The sequence below is a fragment of the Schistocerca nitens genome, chromosome 6 (genome assembly GCF_023898315.1).
Source record: "Schistocerca nitens isolate TAMUIC-IGC-003100 chromosome 6, iqSchNite1.1, whole genome shotgun sequence".
Lineage (NCBI taxonomy): Eukaryota > Metazoa > Arthropoda > Insecta > Orthoptera > Acrididae > Schistocerca > Schistocerca nitens.
The window spans coordinates 523,417,992-523,438,143 of record NC_064619.1 but is presented as its reverse complement, the minus strand read 5'-3'; the positions used below and the strand labels follow the sequence as shown (position 1 = coordinate 523,438,143).

General features: G+C 41.0%; 1 protein-coding gene across 1 annotated transcript in view; it reads left to right on the top strand.

Moving 5' to 3' along the window:
• LOC126263439 (mutS protein homolog 5-like) overlaps positions 1-20,152 on the top strand; it is a 265,557-nt gene that overhangs the window by 14,181 nt on the left and 231,224 nt on the right. The window contains exon 4 of the mRNA XM_049960532.1: positions 4,067-4,289. Coding sequence (XP_049816489.1) covers positions 4,067-4,289 — 223 coding nt within the window. The remainder of the gene's footprint in view (positions 1-4,066; positions 4,290-20,152) is intronic.

The following is a 20,152-nucleotide window of genomic DNA, read 5'->3' as shown; positions in this document are numbered from 1 at the left end:
CCATATCCTTTCGTCTTTCCCTCTCCTTCCCTCTTTCCTGATGAGGCAACAGTTTGTTGCGAAAGCTTGAATTTTGTGTGTGTGTTTGTGTTTGTTTGTGTGTCTATCGACCTGCCAGCGCTTTCGTTCGGTAAGTGACATCATCTTTGTTTTTAGATATATTTTTCCCATGTGGAATGTTTCCCTCTGAGGGAAACATTCCACATAGGAAAAATATATCTAAAAACAAAGATGATGTGACTTACCAAATGAAAGTGCTGGCAGGTCGACAGACACACAAACATACACACAAACTTCAAGCTTTCGCAACAAACTGTTGCCTCATCAGGAAAGAGGGAAGGAGAGGGAAAGACGAAAGGATGTGGGTTTTAAGGGAGAGGGTAAGGAGTCATTCCAATCCCGGGAGCGGAAAGACTTACCTTAGGGGGAAAAAAGGACGGGTATACACTCGCACACATACACATATCCATCCACACATATCCAGACACAAGCAGACATATTTAGAGACCAAAGCCATTACCTTTGCTTCCAAAACTATAAATGAAAATCAGGACATTTACACCCAGATTGAAAAAGAAGCACTATCCATAATTTATGATGCCAACAAACTTCACTAATACGAGCATGAAAGAAGTTTTGAACTGATCACAGATTACAAGCCTCTGGTTTAAGTATTCCATTCTAGCAAAAAGCTTCCATAAAGACAGTTAAGAGACTACAAACCTGGGCAATCACATTAGTAGAACATAACTATGAAGTCAGGTACAGGCCTACATAAAAAATTGCAATGCTGCCACCTTACCAATGCTGCCTGCCACTCAAGATGAAAAAGTCGATATATCAGAACAATCCTGCTTGCAGCATGATGAAGAAATTAATGAACAGATGAATTCATTCCCAGTTAATCAGAGAAAAATTTGAGAAGCGATGAGTGAAGATCAGCACTAAAAACGTTTCTGCATTTCGTGAAGAATGGATGGCCAGATTATTTGCCAAAATAATAAAAAATTGCAGCACATTTTAACAAAAAGACTGCCATCAGCACCAGCTGTAGTTTATTGGTTCTTCAGACAGGTTTCACAAGGGTTATCATACCCAAATGTGCCAAAAGAAAATTTTGGAGATGGGTATTGGGGCATCATCAGAATGAAATAAATGGCAGGAAGACTTTGTTGGTGGACAAAGAATATGAAGAAATGGTTTCACAATGTGATCCTTGTCACGTGACATTTTCAAAACTGATCCCAAGCAACAGAACCTTGGGGAAGAATTCCCATTGATTATGCTGTACCAATTTGGGAAGCATCATGATTCATATGTGTGGACACGTACTTACAGTTGTCACATACGTATATTTGAAATGACATAAATCACTTCAGAAGTTACAATAAAGGCACTAAAAATTGTTTGCCATAGAAGGAATCCCCAAGACCATAGTTTCTGACATCGGCACACGATTTGTATCAAAGGAATTCAAAGATTTCTGTGGCAAGAACCTGATTGTAGTTCTGTTTCACTCCCCTTCAAATGGTGAAGCAGAAAAATATGTCAAGTCTGCCAAGGAAACCATGGAAAAGCCTAACTTAGGGAGGAGAGGACAAGCAGGATGCTCTGTAAAAATACTGATTACTTATCACACAACTCCAAACACAATATCTGGAAAATCATCTGCTGAACTACTTAATGGCCAACAGCCAAGGATCACATTGTCCCTTATCCATCCCTTGAATGAGGAGGCAAAGCCAAAGAAGAGTTCAAAGTTCCAGGTTGGTGACCAAGCACAGAATTTTCTAAGTGGCCAACCATGGATCATTGGCAGTGTAATCAGACAACTGGGAAATACACTGTACACCATGAAACTGTCTTATGGAACTGTCAAAAGGCATCAAAACCAACGCAGAAAATGCAGCACCCTGAAGAACAGTTGTCATCATACAACTGAAGAGCAGAACTGAATGGCGTGTAATTTGGCTACTCCTGAACCAGGGACAGAACAGGATCAAATCTGAACTTAAGAGATCAACAAAGATTTATTGATATGTGGTTAGGCACAGCCCATCCTCAAATTAGCTGGAGTGGAAATGTTATAGTTGAACTTATCATCAGAATAGAATTTCTATCGAAGCGACATGACTCTCAGTTTGGTATTAAGTCTTCGTTATTTTACTACTCTTGTATGGGTTACAGTATGATTGTACAGAATTACTGCTTTGCATTTGGTGTTAATAAAAGGTGGAGTATTTCAAGAATAACTGTTATGTGGCTGCTAACCAAATAACACATATGTATGTATATACAGGGTGTACATAAAGTTTGGGAACACTTTCAATTAGGCCTATTTATTGCAAAAGAACTAAACATTGTACAGATGTCATACATATTGCATTTTGAAGAGAAATTCTGGAAGTTTTTTTTTTTTTTTGCCCCAAAACATTGAATATGCAAACCATGAGTGACCTGGTAGACGTCAATACGGTTGTGGCAGTCGCTTCCCGTATTCTCTCCCGAAGCTCTGCTACATCACATGGTAGAGGCGGTATGTACACCAGATCTTTAATGTGTCCCCGTAGAAAAAAGTCACATGGAGTGAGATAGCATGGCCAGCCTATCGATGCGGCAGCTCCGTTTTCAGGTACCCACTATCTTCTCGATGAAAATGGTGTGGAGCTCCATCCTGCTGAAAGATGAATGGAGAGTCCAATTGCATTAGAGGCATCAGCCATTGCTGCAACATGTCTAAGTAGGAACATCCTGTACAGTGCTCTCGTTTCTCCTGTCGGCTCCACTGGTGACACTCTTAATCTTTTCCTTCATTGATCTCCGGCATATTGGTCAGTGTATACTTGTTCCTCCAATTTTCCTTTCCTTCGACCTTGATCCCCAGTTCCAAACAGTTCTTCTTTAGTTCAACAACCTACTTGGTTCCTGTCTTTCCCCTTGTCCTCCTGTTGTTTCCCACACTCTCTTCATCATTCTGTCTATACTCATCCTAATTACTTGTCCAGAAAACCTTGCCCTTTTGAGTCTGATTTCCTCGGATATTGTTCTCAAGTTCCGGTACAATTCTTCCCTAGGTATATATGATATCTGTACAATGTTTGATTCTTGTGCAATATAAAATTGAAAGTGTTACTGACTTCATGTACACCCTGTACATGGAACAAAATGCTACATGGAATGGGCCATACAGCACGAGAAAAGAAGTAAATTGTAGCATTTGAGCTATGGTATTATCGGAGAATGCTAAAAATATCATGGACTGACAGAATAACCAATGAAAAAGTCGTGGCTCAGTTGAGAATGAAAGCTGATCTATTGATTGGCCATGTTCTAAGACATGAATGACTGATAAACACTGTTTTGGAAGGGATATTAGAAGGGAAAAAAAGTCGAGGTTGATTCAGCCTAAATTCTTTTGACCAGCAATAAAAGAAAAAAAGTTGCAGAAGCTACATAAGATGAAGAGACTTGTGGAAGACCAGGCATGTAAAATGGCCACTGGAAACCAACCTATAGGTTGATCACAGAAGAAGAAGGTTTTTCCTAAAACAAGTGAACTTCATACAAATACACAGTTTGCTGTATTACATACGTATAAATAATTTCAATAATTATCAGTGTGAGAAGATTTAACACTAGTCATAATTTGTTGTTAGTGTACTTTATACAAATAGCCTGAATGTATAGTTCATGTCGTGTTCCACATCCTGAAGACTCTCCTTAATGATGGGATTTAAGGGTCATGACAGATCAATTAATTAGTTGATTATAAATTTCCAGGTGTTAAATATCTCTAACCTAGTAGATGCAAATAATTAAAATTAAAATAAATTTATAATGAGTATTATTTTTAGGTAGTTTATACACTGTTGAATTTCGAAATAACATTCACTATTTAGTTCATGAATTCTCATGTTTTCTAATTGTGATTGTAACTTGCTAAAATGATACACAGCTTTTTCCACTCACACATGGTAAATTGTATTTAATAATGAAATATTCTTGTTTGAAGTTAGTGGTCTTTATTTGACTTTTAACAACTTAACAGCTACTTTCCCTGTTTTAGATTACCGTGATGAATGATATAGTTGATGTTAATCCAGAATTTAACATGCTCCACAGTTTGTTTTATCAAGTACATCCCACAAAAGTTATTACAAGCAGTAAATTGTCACCAAAATTTATATCTGCTATAAAAGTTTTATTATGTGGTGATACAGAAGACATATGTCCTGGAAAAGACTTATCTGACCAAAGCAAGCTTATTTTATTGCCTGGGAAGAACTTTCGTGAGTATTAGAATTTAACACATACTTTTTTGAGTAGGTAATAAACTGACAGTGTATTGTGGCAAACACATTGTGCATTAAAAGTACACATGCAAAAGGGAAAAGCGATGGGAATAGGTTAACTTTATACACAAAGCTCTACCATTATTGAAAAAATGTGGTGACAACTAATGGAGTAAATGTAATGTTTGAGACTTCGTCATTTTCTTTTAATTCACATAATGTTAAAATGTCATGAGTTGTACCATAAGAAATTTCAGTAAACCAATTAATTAGGACTTTCACTCCACAATTTTGCCTCGTTTATGTAATTTTCATTATGCTGCACCTACACCTATTCTTAGAATAAAAATCTAATTACAATGTTTTCAATTCTCTCATGACATTGCAGTCGTGTACTGCAACTGCCATCAGAGAAAATATTTATTTGGTTTGTCGTTGTCCCTTTTCCTTCCAAACAGAAGTATAAGCTGTGATTTGTAATCAAGGTATAAAGCAAATAAGCCAGGATTCAGTCTCAGTCAACGTCAAGTGCTTGGTGTTGATGTGGCTATTATATGAACCCAGATGCTATCCGTGTAACTAAACATATAAGTACAGTAATTGCCCAGAGTTACACAATAAGTGGGACCAAGCAATAACCATGTAAGTTGAATTCGCATAAGTCAGGGTCCAAGTTTGCATATAAATACAGTCAGATTATGTTCAATTGAGACAAAAGGCTAAAGAAAACAATGTGACTTATGGACTTTGTTCATTAACACAACAAATTACATTGCAGTACAGTATTATGAATTGCAACAATATCAACCAAAGTTATTTTGACATAAAAGGCTTCATAAAATCTACCAGTATCACCTGTCAAATCAAATTTATTTTCTTCTCGTGAAAAATTTCCTTGTAACACACTAATAATAAAGCTTGTATTCCTCATTTTGTAGCAGAAGTGTGCATTTCATTGGAGTATATTTTTACTAAAATTTGTAACCAGTTTTCAGTTGAACTGAGGTCTTCTGTCAAGTTCGCAACTGTCATTAGATCTTCTGATTGAACTGATTCTAAAGAATCAAGTTGTTCAATGTTTTCCTCTTGCTCATGCATTCCTATAAGTTCATCAGTTGTCAGTTACTGATTGTGTGAATCCAGCAGGTCTTAAGAGTAACAGGGGGATGACCTGGTGTGTTGCCTATTAATAGCATCATTTTAAATGTGATTTATTTTAATTAGCAATAACGTTCTACTTCGTGTATGAAGTGATAACCAAACGAGTATTCAAAAAGAGAAGTTGTCACCCAGGCTGTAGCATTCAGCATGCAAATCACATGTAACCTGGCTTTAAATATATTTTTTAAAGCTCTTCGATTTTCTAAGTGATAAACGTAGAGGGGTTTTAATTTACAATAACCAGCTGCAGTTGAGCCAACCATCACTGTCTGTTGATCTTTATCAGTTTTTTCTTTACCTTTTATAGTTGTTATGGCTGTTGATTCTATTAGATCAAACATCTTTTAAAATTGACACATTTTAATTTTTTCATCAGTCTTTGTTAGTTGAATCAGCATTCCATACATAACAATTTTTTCTTGTTTTATGCAAGTGAAGCAATTCTGCTTCACTTTTGGATGACATAGTTAGAATCTATCAGTGAAGATATCTCAGTGGATAAAACAATTCTGCAGAAAACATGTCCAAACTGTCGGAAGCTGAATACAGTATGGGCGAAGTGGGGAAATAGAAGTGTGAAACAGTTGCATAAAACAGTGTAAGGTGAGCTGAGGTAGAAGTACATAATATCAAATGAGCATTAAAAATGGTTCAAATGGCTCTGAGCACTATGGGACTTAACTGCTGAGGTCATCAGTCCCCTAGAACTTAGAACTTCTTAAACCTAACTAACCTAAGGACATCACACACATCCATGCCCGAGGCAGGATTCGAACTTGCGACCGTAGCGGTCACGCAGTTCCAGACTGTAGCACTAAGAACCGCACAGCGACAAATGAGCATTAACATGGCTACCTAATACTAAATGAGTGTTCAGGTGGATGCTATCCCCTGCTCTTGTCTTAGCCCCAAAAGTATGTAAAAATTAATTGGTTATTGCAGATTTTGCAGAAGTAACTAGGCATTCTGGGTTTTGTTAGTTTTATGTTGTATGCCAAATAAATGAACATGAAGACCCAGAATAGTACTCTAAACCTAGAGTTTTTTGGTCCCCAAAAATTGTAAGTTGCTGTTACATGAGAAAAAGTCATAATACGAAAATTACTAGATTCATATCTAAAAACAAAGATGATATGACTTACCAAACGAAAGCGCTGGCATGTCGATAGACACACAAGCATACACAGCAAAATTCAAGCTTTCGCAACCAATGGTTGCTTCGTCAGGAAAGAGGGAAGGAGAGGCTGTTATATTCATATAATTACTAGATTCAGATTAATATAACTGGTTAGACAGTGTAGCATGTTAGCACCACATCCCAGTACAGGTTGGTTGGTTGATTCTGGGGACGGGAAAGAGGGAAGGAGAGGCTGTTATATTCATATAATTACTAGATTCAGATTAATATAACTGGTTAGACAGTGTAGCATGTTAGCACCACATCCCAGTACAGGTTGGTTGGTTGATTCTGGGGACGGGACCAAACTGCGAGGTCATCAGTCTCCCTGGCATTTGCCTGAAGCGATTTAGGGAAATCACGGAAAACCTAAATCAGGGTGGACGGACACGGGTTTGAACTGTCGTCCTCCCGAATGCAAGTCCAGTGTGCCAACCACTGCGCCACCTCACTTGGTCCCAACACATGTTCAGGCTACCAATGTAGAGTTGGTATGGCCTGCATGACGCAGTCAGGATGTTAACGAGAAGATTGTTCTGTTGTGCTTTTCCCTAATTAACATTTAAAATGGAGTTGAGAGGGAGTATAACCTTTGTTGTTTAGAATTGATGCTGGGGAACAGAGAAGAATTTTTGATAGGGTTGGTGACCTACCAAAGTAGCAAGTGATTGAACTCTTTAAGCAGACTCATTTACCAGTAGACATGTTTATATGCAAGGTGTCTGCCCACAGAATCTACTAACACATATACATCAACTGGAGCCCTTTTCACTGTGATTTCATCCTGCTAAATGTGGGCTTCCCAGTATCAAGACACAAGAGCCATCTATTTTCCTGTTATAATCACTGTTAAATGCACCATCTAGGGTGCCTCACTCAGAGACTAGTGCACATGTTCTGCCATCTTATGAATCACTGGCCATTTGGTCTAATTACTATATCACAGGTCCCTTGGCCTAAGTCGTAGGAGACAAGTACCAGTACTATTCAGCCATTTGCTCCTACTAGCAAGTGACTTCTACTACGTGATATTTGAGATAGGGATGGCTTGTCACTGTTCAACACTATTCAATGAAATGTATGTTGTGCACTTGTAAGATTGCTACTTATCTATCAGTTGTAGTTTTGCTGCCGGAGTAATAATGTGTTCTTGTGGAGAAGTATGAGAGTTTAATCAGTAACTACTGCTGTTTGCCAATGTTTCTGGCTCCTGTCTTGGCGTACCAAGCTTGTTACTGCTTCGATATTTCATTGATACTCTCACACACTGACTGTTGCTGCCCTTTTAAACACTTATTTAGGCTCTTTTTCCACTCAGGTATGATTGCACGCAACACCCTTCATTGTATTTTTGGCCTGCTAGAATATTCTTTCCCACAAGAATGTCTTGATTTCTGTCTAAAGGACAAAGCTCTCCTCATAAAGGCGAGAACATCAAGGAATTTCTAAAGAAATTAGAGAATGAAATTACAGATATGGATGTGATAGTGATGCACAGATGGGAAAGGAAAGACTAGTGAGAGATAATTGGTCTGTATGGATATGGAAAAAAATAAGAAAGGAGAGAAGTTGATCGAGTTCTGCAAAAGAAATGGTTCCATCATGAACAACACATGGTTCAGGAAGAAAAAGAGCCAGAAGATAACAAGATATGGGTGGGGTGAGAGAAGCATAAAAACTCTCATTGAGTACTTTCTGATGGAAAAGTAAAACTGTTGACAGTTGATGGATGTAACTGCACTCCTAGGAGAAGCTTTTGATGGTTACCATTGAGTAACGGCGGCAAAGACGAGGAAGGGTAAAATGAGAGGAATAAAAACAAAATGGGAGAAAAAAATAAAAGTGTGGGAACTAAAAGATAGGAAGGTACAAGAAAAGTTCAGATGGTTACTTAAGTTCAAAGTCACAAGTACTTAATGTGGAAGAGGAATGGGGTAAGTTCAAAGAGGCATTTCAGACTGTGCAGAGAACACTTGTGGCAGAATGCCTGAAAGGGCAAAGCATAAGGAAACACCATGATGGAATGAGCAAGTGAAAGAAGTATTACAAGGAAAAAAGAAAGTGTGGCATGAGTGGAACAGAGATAAGGAAGAAAATAAGAAGAAATACCAGGAAAGTAAAAAGAAGTATATGAAAGTGGTAGTGGAAAAAAAGAGGAAGAGCTTGGAGGCATTTAGAAATGAGTTGGAGTAGGATGTTACCGGGGAGGATAAAAGAATGCGGTATGGAATTACAAGGAGTAAGAGGAGGGAAAGCACTTACAAAAAGCTGGTGCAAGGGGAAAATGGAGAGCTAATAAAACCAACCAGAGGAGATAAGGAAAAGATGGAAAGAGTACTTTGACAAACGGCTAAATGTGAAAAACAGTGTTGAAAAGGAAACAAAAGTTTGGCATGGGGACCTGGGCATGAAAGAAGAGAAAAACAGGAAAAGCACCTGGGTTAGATGAAATAAGTGTGGATATGATAAAGTCATCTGCACCTACTAGGCTACAATGGCTGTGTAGATTGCTAAGGTGCATATAGACTCAGAAATGTGTGCCTTTGAAGAATAGGGATAATAATTTCAGTGTTCAAGAAAGGAAATAAAAAATTGTGTGATAACTATTGAGGAACCACACTCATATTACAAGTGGCAAGGAAAGAAGATTGAGGAAAAGAATGTCAGTTAGAAGAGGAGCAGTATGGTTTTCAACATGATAGATCAACAATGGACCCAATCTTTCATATGAGACAGTTGACGGAAAAAAAACATTGGCAGTATGGGAGAGATCTGGCGATGACATTTTTTGACATAGTGCAGGCTGACGATAGTGTCCCCAAGAAACGGTAAGAGAAACCTAGAAGAGGAAGGGAGCTGGAAAATCTTTTAAGCAATATGTGACAAAAGCTTCAGCTGTTTCCAGACTCAAGTTGGAAAAAACTGATTAGTTTAGGACGCTTACGGGTTTGAGGCCATTTATAATGGTGATGCCTGAAGTTGCGAAGAGACAAAAGAAGCTCATAGAGGAAGAGAGATAAAGTTATTGCTATATGCTGATGATATTGTGGTGTGGGGAACCAACAGCAAGAAGGTACACAGACAAATAGCACTCACATCTTCAGGCCACGAGTGGCCTACCGGGACCATCCGACCGCTGTGTCATCCTCAGTGGAGGATGGGGATAGGAGGGGTGTGGGGTCAGCACACCGCTCTCTCGGCCGTTATGATGGTATGATGGTATTCTTGACCGAAGGCGCTACTATTCGATCGAGTAGCTCCTCAGTTGGCATCACAAGGCTGAGTGCACCCCGAAATATGGCAACAGCGCATGGCGGCCTGGATGGTCACCCATCCAAGTGCCGACCACGCCCGACAGCGCTTTACTTCGGTGCTCTCACGGGAACTGGTGTATCCACTGTGGCAAGGCCGGTACACGGACAAATAGACATATTAATTGAAAAATCAAGAAATACTGAATAAAATGGAGTGTGGAGAAAAGCAAGACTATGGTGGTAACCAGAAGAGTAGAAAAGCTGAATGAGAGAAGTGATAAAAACATGTTAAAATGGTTTGGACATGTAAAGAGAATGGAAGATGGAAGAATACCAAAATAAGTGGTGAAGGCCAAGTTTCAGGGAGACCTAGATCAAGATTGATTGACTCAATAAAGACCAGTTTAAAAAGAAGGAATCTGGAAAGGAACAGAACAATTATAGAAGAATAATGGCAGACAGAGGAAAAGTGGAGAAATACCAATAATCTCGCAATGCGACCTGGTGCTGTATAAAATGGAAATAAAGATGACAATGACGATACATGGCACTTACGCGTATTTTTTCTATCGTGAGTGCAGCCTCAAACCTTCATCTTCATAGCCTGCTGACAAGTAGTAGCCATATGCTAGTGTCTTGCCTGTCCTTCAGTTGATAACCCAATGAACAGCTGGCTCCAAATGTGACATCTTTTCCAAATATCCTGCCCACTGCTCCATACCTTGCAATTTACTCAGGCCCGTCCATCCAGTTCTATGTTGAACACGCTGGCATGCCTGTCAAGAACATTCGCCTGAATCATTTCTCCTCATAATATGGTGTACAACTAAAATATTTCTTTGTTAAGACATCTTCTCACAAAAATACGTTAGTGTGCCCTACACAAGGTGCCATTAATACAATAAAAATTTTACATTACTCGCTTATACTATCCTGAAAGAAAACAGTTACATTTATAGATTATCTATTTTTTATGACTGCTCTGTCATCCATTCTCTAGGAAGTCTGTCATATTTCACCATTTCCTTGTCTCTCTATTACTCACAGCTAGACAATCTAGTTGTCTGGTGAACTCACTACAATTATCTTCACACAAATGGAATGGCAACAGTTTCCTTGTCCAAGTTTATCAAATGATTTCTTATATAATTATTTTCAACAATTATATTTGCATCTTATAATATGCAGCATTCACCTCATCCAATACTCAGAACAATATATTGCTAGTTTCTCCTACAAAATTAAGATTTCCTTTCTTCTGTCTGGTGTATTAGGAACTTCATTTCCTGTGATCTCTCTACATTGTGTGTGTCCCCATTAATCATAATATTACATTGGTTTTACTGCTGTTAGATGCTCCAGTTTATCCTTACATTGTTGAACTGCCTTCAGTCGTACTCTCTTTAAGCTGTTAAATGTTTCACCCCATTTTGTCAAGATTTCCAGATTACCATCTTTCAAACTTCATAGAAGTCCTCATGTGAAACTTGCAGGACTAGCACTCCTAGAAGAAATTATATATCAGAGACATGGCTTAGCCACTGCCTGAGAAAGGTAGGAGATGAGGTACTGGTGGAAGTAAAGCTGTGCAGCAGATAACCCATATATGTTCCCTTGTTGATGCAACACCATTGTATGTTAAGATCGCAGTGGACTGAGGATCAAGATTGGACTATTCAGTGGACATATGTTGTCTTGACAGATGATTCACATTTCTTGCTACACCAAGTCAATGGTCGTGTCTGGATACACGGTCGCAAGGGCTAACAGCTGCTCAAAACCTGCACTACACCATAGACATAGGCTCATGTAGGCTGTATTTTGCTGTAGGAGTTTTTCGCCTGGCTTTCCAAGCATGGCAGTCGTCAAAAGCACCATGACAGCTGTGGACTATGTGTACATTAATTGCAGATCACCAACATCGTGTCATGCTTGATGTCTTCCCTGATAGCAATGGCATCTTCCGGATAGCTGTCTGTGTCGTAAAACCAGAATCACGCCACAGTAGTTTGAATATCATGGTAGTGGACTAACTTTGATGTATTGGCCATCAAATTTGCCTGATTGGAACCTGATGGAACACGTCTGGGTCACTATAGGGAGCAGCAAGCACCATGAACCTCCGGCCCATAATGTCAGGGAATTGCACGACCTGTGCATAGACATCTTGTGCCACATACCTGCAGAAACCTACTAGGGTCTGTTGAATCCATGGCATGCAGAATCGCTACTGTACTGTGTTGTAAAGGTGGATGAACATGCTATGAATCAAGTTGTCATAATGTTTTGGCTCATTTGTATGGTTAAGCAGAACACTTTATGAATCTGTGAATTCATTTAGTGGTGGTATTTAGCAGTTGCTTATCGTATAGACTATATAGCTCGAATTTAGCTCTTAGATGATTGTTGACACTGTGTAGATGTGAAGTTGCAGAACAGCTTTGTTAGAACAGTGTAGCCAGTTTTATTCAGCCACTCCTTCTTGTTGTGCATATCAAGTTTTGTAATTATTACTTTCCTTTGCAGGGTATTTGGTAACTTCACATGCATACATATAGAAAAATGCCTGTATGTTATTCACACAATATTTATTTAGTGTTTTGTGAACCTTCTCCTGTGTTTGGAACACATATTTGAGTCATAATGGAAAATCAGTCCAGCATTTTTAAGTGAAAAATGTTTTTGAATGATAGTCAAATATAAAAACACATTACTTTTCCTACAGATTAAACACACTTGACATCAATGAGTGTCAGTATTGTATAGGGTGGTTTGCAGACTGTATTTACCTTGTTGTTTTTGTGGTTACTAGTAATGAAATTTATGCAAGCCTCACCTTGTTTCACAAGCAGATGACATTTTCAAAAACTTTCGCTCAGTCATTATCAGTCTCAGTACCTAACACACTTCTGTCTGCATGACAAAGTGAACATTTCAGGATGTCAGATGACTGGAATGTCATTAGACCAGGCTTTAGCTATTTCCAAGACTGCTTAACACAGTATGGGCAAGACTTGCAATACCGGTGTATTTGATTAAGGGTATGTTGTGGGTATTGGATACAGTTCTGCATCTCTTAAAGTTTTGTAGGCACCATGCTTTTCACATCCAATTCTCCTGTTCCATTCATGTATGGAGTGTGGGAAGAAAGATTGAATGCCTCCGTGCATGTAGCAATTATTCTAATCTTATCCACACGATCCCTATGTGAGCATACATAGGGGTTTGTAGAATATTCCTAGAGTAATCATTTAAAGCCAGTTCTTGAAAATTTCTTACTAGACTTTCTCAGGGTAGTTTACACCTGTCTTCAAGATTAGTCTTCCAGTTCATTTCCTTCAGTATCTGTGTGACACACTCCCTTGAATTAAACAAACCTGTGACTATTCATGCTGCCCTTCTTTGTATACATTTAATATTCCCTGTTAGTCCTATCTGGTACGTGGCTGCATGAGTGATTTGTAAGCAGCCTCTTTTGTAGACTGATTGTACTTCCCCAGTATTCTACCAATAAACCCCACAACTGAACCTATGTGATAATTCCATTTCATGTCCCTAAAATGTTGCACCCTGGTATGTGTATGAGTTGGCCAATTCCATCAGTGACTCATTGTATAGTCATAGTATACTATGCTTTTTTATTTTATGAAGTGCAAAATTTTACATTTCTGAACATTTAAAGCAAGTTTCCACTCTCCGCACCACTTTGAAATCTTATCGAGATCTGACTGAATATTTATGCAGCATCTTTCAGATAGTTGTTTGTTACAGATAAATGCATTGTCTTTAAAAAGCCTGATCTTACTATTAATTTTGTCTCCAAGATCACTAATACACAACATGAGCAGTGAGGGTCCCAGCACACTTTCCTGTGGCAGACTCAAAGTTACTTATCATCTGATGATGACCCTCCATCCAAGATAATGTGCTGCATCCTTCCTACCGAAAAGTTCTCAGTCCAGTCATAAATTTCACTTGATACCCCATATGATCGTGCTTTTAACAGTAAGTGTAGGTGTAGTACAGGGTCAAATGCTTTTCGGAAATCAAGAAATATAATGTTTACGTGAGTGCCTTGATTCAAAACTTTCAGTACGTCATGTGAGGAAAGTGCGAGTTGGGTTTCACATGATTAATATTTCCAGTATCCATGCTGGTTGGTATTGAAGAGGTCACTCTGTTCGAGATACCTCATTATGTTTGAGTTCAAAATATTAAGATTCTACAACATATTGATGTCAAGGGTATTGGATGGTAGTTGTGTGGATTACTTCTACTACCCTTCTTGTAGACGAGTGTGACTTGTGCCTTTTGCCAAGAACTGGGCACAAATTTTTTGTTCAAGAGATCTATGATACATTGTTGTTGGAAGAGGGGCTAACTCAGTTGAAAATTCAGTATTAGCTTAGGTGCTGGTACATCATGATTGGGCACAACAAAATGGGGTAAAAAGTTGCCTGGACTGATGAGATGCGGTACACTTTGACACATCCTGCTGGCAAGATACACTATGTGATCAAAAGTATTCAGACATCCCCCCAAAAACATACGTTTTTCATATTAGGTGCGTTGTGCTACCACCAACTGCCAGGTACTCCATGTCAGCGACCTCAGTAATAATTAGACATCGTGAGAGAGCAGAATGGGGCACTCCGCGGACGTGATCAGGTGATTGGGTGTCACTTGTGTCATATGTCTGTACACGAGATTTCCACACTCCTAAAGATCCCTAGGTCCACTGTTTCTGATGTGATAGTGAAGTGGAAACGTGAAGGCACATGTACAGGACAAAAGTGTACAGGCTGATCTCGTCTGTTCACTGACAGAGACCGCCGAGAGTTGGAGAAAGTCTTAATGTGTAATAGGCAGACATCTGTCCAGACCATCACACAAGAATTACAAACTGCATCAGGATCCACTGCAAGTACTATAAACTTGTCTGCTCATAAGGCACACATCACACAGGTAAATGCTAAATAATACCTCACTTGGCGTAAACATTGGACGATTGAACAGTGGAAAAATGTGGGAAGTGTCGAACCACAGTACACAATGTGGCAATCCAATGGCAGGGTGTGAATATGGCGAATGCCTGGTGAACGTCATCTGCCAGCGTGTGTAGTGCCAACAGTAAAATTCAGAGGCGGTGGTGTAACGGTGTGGTCGTGTTTTTCATGAAGGGGGTTTGCACCCCTTGTAGTTTTGTGTGGCACTATCACAGCACAGCCTACGTTGATGTTTTAAGTACTTTCTTGCTTCCCACTGTTGAAGAGCAATTCGGGGATGGCGATTGAACCTTTCAGTACGATCGAGCACCAGTTCATAATGCACAGCCTGTGGTGGAGTGGTTACATGTGACAGTAACATCCACCGAGCGGGGTGGCGCAGTGGTTAGACACTGGACTCGCATTCGGAAGGACGATGGTTCAATCCCGCGTCCGGCCATCCTGATTTAGGTTTACCGTGATTTCCCTAAATCACTCCAGGCAAATGCCGGGATGGTTCCTCTGAAAGGCACGGCCGCCTTCCTTCCCAATCCTTCCCTAATCCTATGAGACCGATGACCACGCTGTCTGGTCTCCTTGCCCAAACCAACCAACCAACCAGTAACATCCCTGTAATGGACTGGCCTGGACAGTGTCCTGACCTGAATCCTATAGAACGCCTTTGAGATGTTTTGGAATGCCGAATTCGTGCCCGACCTCACCAACCGACATCGATACCTCTTCTCAGTGCAGCACTCCGTGAAGAAAGGGCTGCCATTCCCCAAGAAACCTTCAAGCAGGTGATTGAACGTGTTCCTGTGAGAGTGGAAGCTGTCATCAAGGCTAAGGGTGGGTCAACACCATATTGAATTCCAGCATTACCGATGGAGGGCACCACAAACTTGTAAGTCACTTTCAGCCAGTGTCTGGATGCTTTTGATCACATAGTACATTGAAAACAACCTGAGGTGATGCTTTCTGCTTGCTGACTTGGTAGGTTGTGGATGTTTTCTCAGGATTACAATTTTTTGCAAAAGAGGCAAATACATGTATCTCTGAAAAGAAAAATTAATACGTATAAAACTTACTCAACAGTATCAGGACATTAGTGATGTTATTAAAGCTATAATGAAGTGCAAACATAAAGTGTGTCCAGCATTATCTTTAAACAATAAGCAAAATACAGATTTAAAAAATCAGACAGTGCAAATAGAATTTGTACTCTGAGGGTTCTGTAAAAACTTTATTATGTATATAGATAATAACAACAATTTCGTGTGGGTCAATGGCCTGGTGCAAGTCTTCTCTATTTGATGTCACTACAGCAACTTACATATCTGTAACCTACCCCAGTTATCTCTTCGGGGAAAGGGAACTTACAATTTAAAGTTGACTCCAAACCAAGTGTTGTTTCTGGCAATTCTTCACATTGTTGAGGGGTAAAGGCTAGGTTAAAACGAAGTCCATTTACAACCAAGATCCAGTCTTGAGTCTTCAGTTTCCAGACACTCACTTCTCCAGTAGACCACCAGGCCAGACATAGGGCAGTGTATATGTTTTGAAGAGTGAGTTTGCAAGTATCGAAATATGTGACACATATGGCCATATCTTTTGATTGCTTTGACTTTTTGAATTATATGCTCTGTCAAGGGACTATAAACAGTGGTATTTGACATAAATTTCAACTTTCTACCCCTACCCATTCCTGAAAAGAAATTGGGTTTTCATAGACTGACAACAGATGGTTAAAAAAATGTATGTGATATAATTACAGATTAACAATTTTCAGATTTTTTTTTTCTTTTCCCTGTACTGTGAAAGCTTGCTTCTTGTCAAATTTCACGATTCTAGATCAATGGTAAGTCTTTTATAGGTTTTGATGAGTGGATTTGAGTATAGAAATATATGACAGAAATGGCTGTATTTTGAGTGCATTGCCTTAGAAACTTAAATTTTTCACACCACCAAGGGACCTTAGACTTTAGAATGTGACATAAATTTCAGCTTGATACTTCTACCTGTTCCTAAGAGAAAGGACTCTTTTAACAGTCAGACAGACAGATAGAAAGACAACAGAGTGATCCTGTAAGGGTTCTTTTTTACCGATAGCAATATGAAATCCTAAAATCAAAGAAAGACTGTAGAAATTAAGGCAGAGATAAAATTGTCATAGTTCGCATGCATAAAAAATATGCCTGTTAAAAGTCACTTCACTCACAGGTATTGTGCTTAATTGGCATCCTAACTAGCACTTCATAATTTTCACAAGCAATTGCAGCAGTATTTTCTCTTGTTTGTTTTCAATGGATGTTATTCAGCTTGACATCATGCAGCATGAGTGTGTTTGTAAATGTACACTGCCAGTCTACATATAAAGGCATGTCCGCATTGCTGGAACAGATGCACTGCACACTCCATGTTTGGTGAATTGGTGTAATGTTGATAGCTACACTTGCATTGTGCAGTTGACAGCAGAGCAGCATCATGTAGCTGGTGTGCACCAACATAAGACACTGTTGTGCAGGAGGGCATGCACAAACTCAAGGTTTATCATGTGCTGAAGTATGAGGGTTGGAACTTTAATAGTGGCAACTATGTATTTATAGCTTGTACATGTTTCAAAGTTTAACTGACCTTCAAAGTAACCACCAGCATTGTGTATAACCCGTTGCCAGTGATGTGGAAGTCATAGGATACCCTTAGTAGTGCCAGTTGTGTCGACAGTTCGATCGGCGCGGTCTATTGCCCGACGAATTTGTAGCAGTTCTGAAGCAAATGCTGTGAAGTGTTTCCTTCAGTTTAGAAATCAAGTTGAACTTATGAGCACTTAAGTCAGGCGAGTGCAGTAGGTTGTATAGCACTTAGCAGTCCGATCAGTCAAACAAATCAGTAACAGCTTGTACTTTACGTATGTTGTGGCGTAACAAGCTAGTCACGCCACACTGAGGAGGAAGCCGAAAGGCACGCGTACACACACGCCGACTGGCGTCAAGTCTGGAACAGGATACGTATTGAATACTATAAAGAAAATACGTATCTTTGGAATATACTTAACTTTTAATCAATCCTTGTGATACATCTCTCTTGACTATACAAATGAGACTCGTAAGATACATGCACTGTGACAATTGGCACCTTGCTAAGTCATAGCCATTAACTTAGCTGAAGGCTATTCTAACTGCCTCTTGGCAAATGAGAGCAAAGGCTTCGTCAGTATAGTCGCTAGCAACGTCGCCGTACAACTGGGGCGAGTTCTCGTACGTCTCTCGAGACCTGCCGTGTGGTGGCGCTCGGTCTGCGATCACACAGTGGCGACACGCGGGTCCGACATGTACTAATGGACCGCGGCCGATTTAAAGCTACCACCTAGCAAGTGTGGTGTCTGGCAGTGACACCACATTCCTCCCCCGCAAATCGGCGAACGGTCGTGTGATAAGGCTTCCGCCCGCCGTGGGGAGGACCCCATGTTGACGTATGCGATGAGGTGGGGAGCCTAACAACAGGCGAGGCTGTGCCACCCGCACCCGGCCATTCGGTCCGAGGGGAGCTAGGAAACGCCTGAAAACCTAGTCCAGGGTGCACGTCAACATGCGGAGTATGCGCCCGTAGAGAGACAGGAGGGGCCGAAGGGTCGACCTCCATGTGGTCGGGGCACCCGACGGGCGAAGACGACATCCGGTCCGGAGCGGGCAAGAGTTCCATGGCGGAGGACAGCCGGTCACGGGAAGCGAGCGGCGGCGCGTGACCCAGGGAGGCGCCAGGCGGTTGCAGTGACGCGTCCACTGCGGGCGGCGCCGGCGGGAGCACAGGCTGCGGCGGCGGCGCGTCGCCATGAGGCAAAATGGAAGGCAGCGTCGGTAACACCTGGGGATGAGGCGAGCCAGTAGATCAGTAGATGAGTCCCCAGGGTGCTGACCGGACGGCACCATCGCTGAAAGCAGACGGGGAGCGGCAGAACCCAGGCGACGACAGAGGCGCAGCTGATTGAGATGCCGACGCACCTCACCAGAGGCCCCCAAAACCAAATACAGCGCGCGGCCGAGGCAGCGAAGAATGCGCCCTTCGAGCCAACGCCGTGAACCGCGATAGTTGCGATAGAAAACAACGTCGCCTGGAGCAAAAGCAGGAGTCTGCCGCTGCACAGGAACCTGATGCGGCGGATGCAGCAAAGACATCAAGGTTCGATGAGGACGACCATGGAGCAACTCAGCCGGCGAGCGACCATCGCGGGGCTGAGAGCGATACGAAGACAAAAAGAGCAACAATGCGTCCTCCCTAGAATGCGACTCTTTCAACTTCAACATCTGTGACTTGAAAGTCCGGACCAACTGTTCAGCGGCACCGTTTGACTGAGGCGAAAATGGCGCGGATGTCAGATGTTGAATACCATTGGCCTTGCAGAATGACCGAAATTCTGCGGACATGAATTGTGGGCCATTGTCGGAAACAATAGTCTGGGGAAGACCTTCAATGCAAAAAATAGCAGACAACGCTTGGATGGTGGCAGATGACGTCGTGGAAGACATCCGGACAACAAAAGGAAAATTACTGAAGGAATCCACCACAACCAACCATCGAGCATTCCAGAATGGACCAGCAAAATCGATGTGCAAGCGTTGCCAAGGGGAAGTGGCTTGCGGCCATGCAAAGAATTTCCGCGGCGGTGCGGATTGTTGTTCGGCACACGCCATGCAAGAAGAGCACATATTCGTAATCGCAGCATCGATTCCGAACCAAGTACAGTGCTGACGAGCAAGTTGTTTCGTACGCACTATACCCCAATGTCCTTGGTGAAGAAGCCGTAAGACAGAGGACTGTAACGAACGTGGGACCACGACTCGGGATTGATCATTATCCGAACGCAACAACAAAACACCACGTCGTACAAAAAGTCTCTCCTTGTGAGCAAAAAATCGGCGAACCAGCGGATCCTCTATCCGTGACTTTGACAAGGGCCATTGCGTAGCAACAAAACGCAAAACAGTAGCAAGGACAGGGTCAGCAGCTGTGGCTGTAGCTATACGACGAAAATCAATCGGAAATGATTCGACCACGTCATCGGTTTCCGAATCAATGAACATGCAAGCAAGTTCGGAAGAATCGAATGCTGTATCCTCAGCAACAGGCAAACGGGACAACGCATCAGTGTTTCCGTGCTTAGCAGTGGACCGATACAAGATATCGTAGCGGTACTGCGAGAGGAAAAGAGACCAGCGAATGAATTTCTGCGCTGTACGTGGAGGTACAGGCTTGTTCGGATGAAAAAGCGATGTCAAAGGTTTG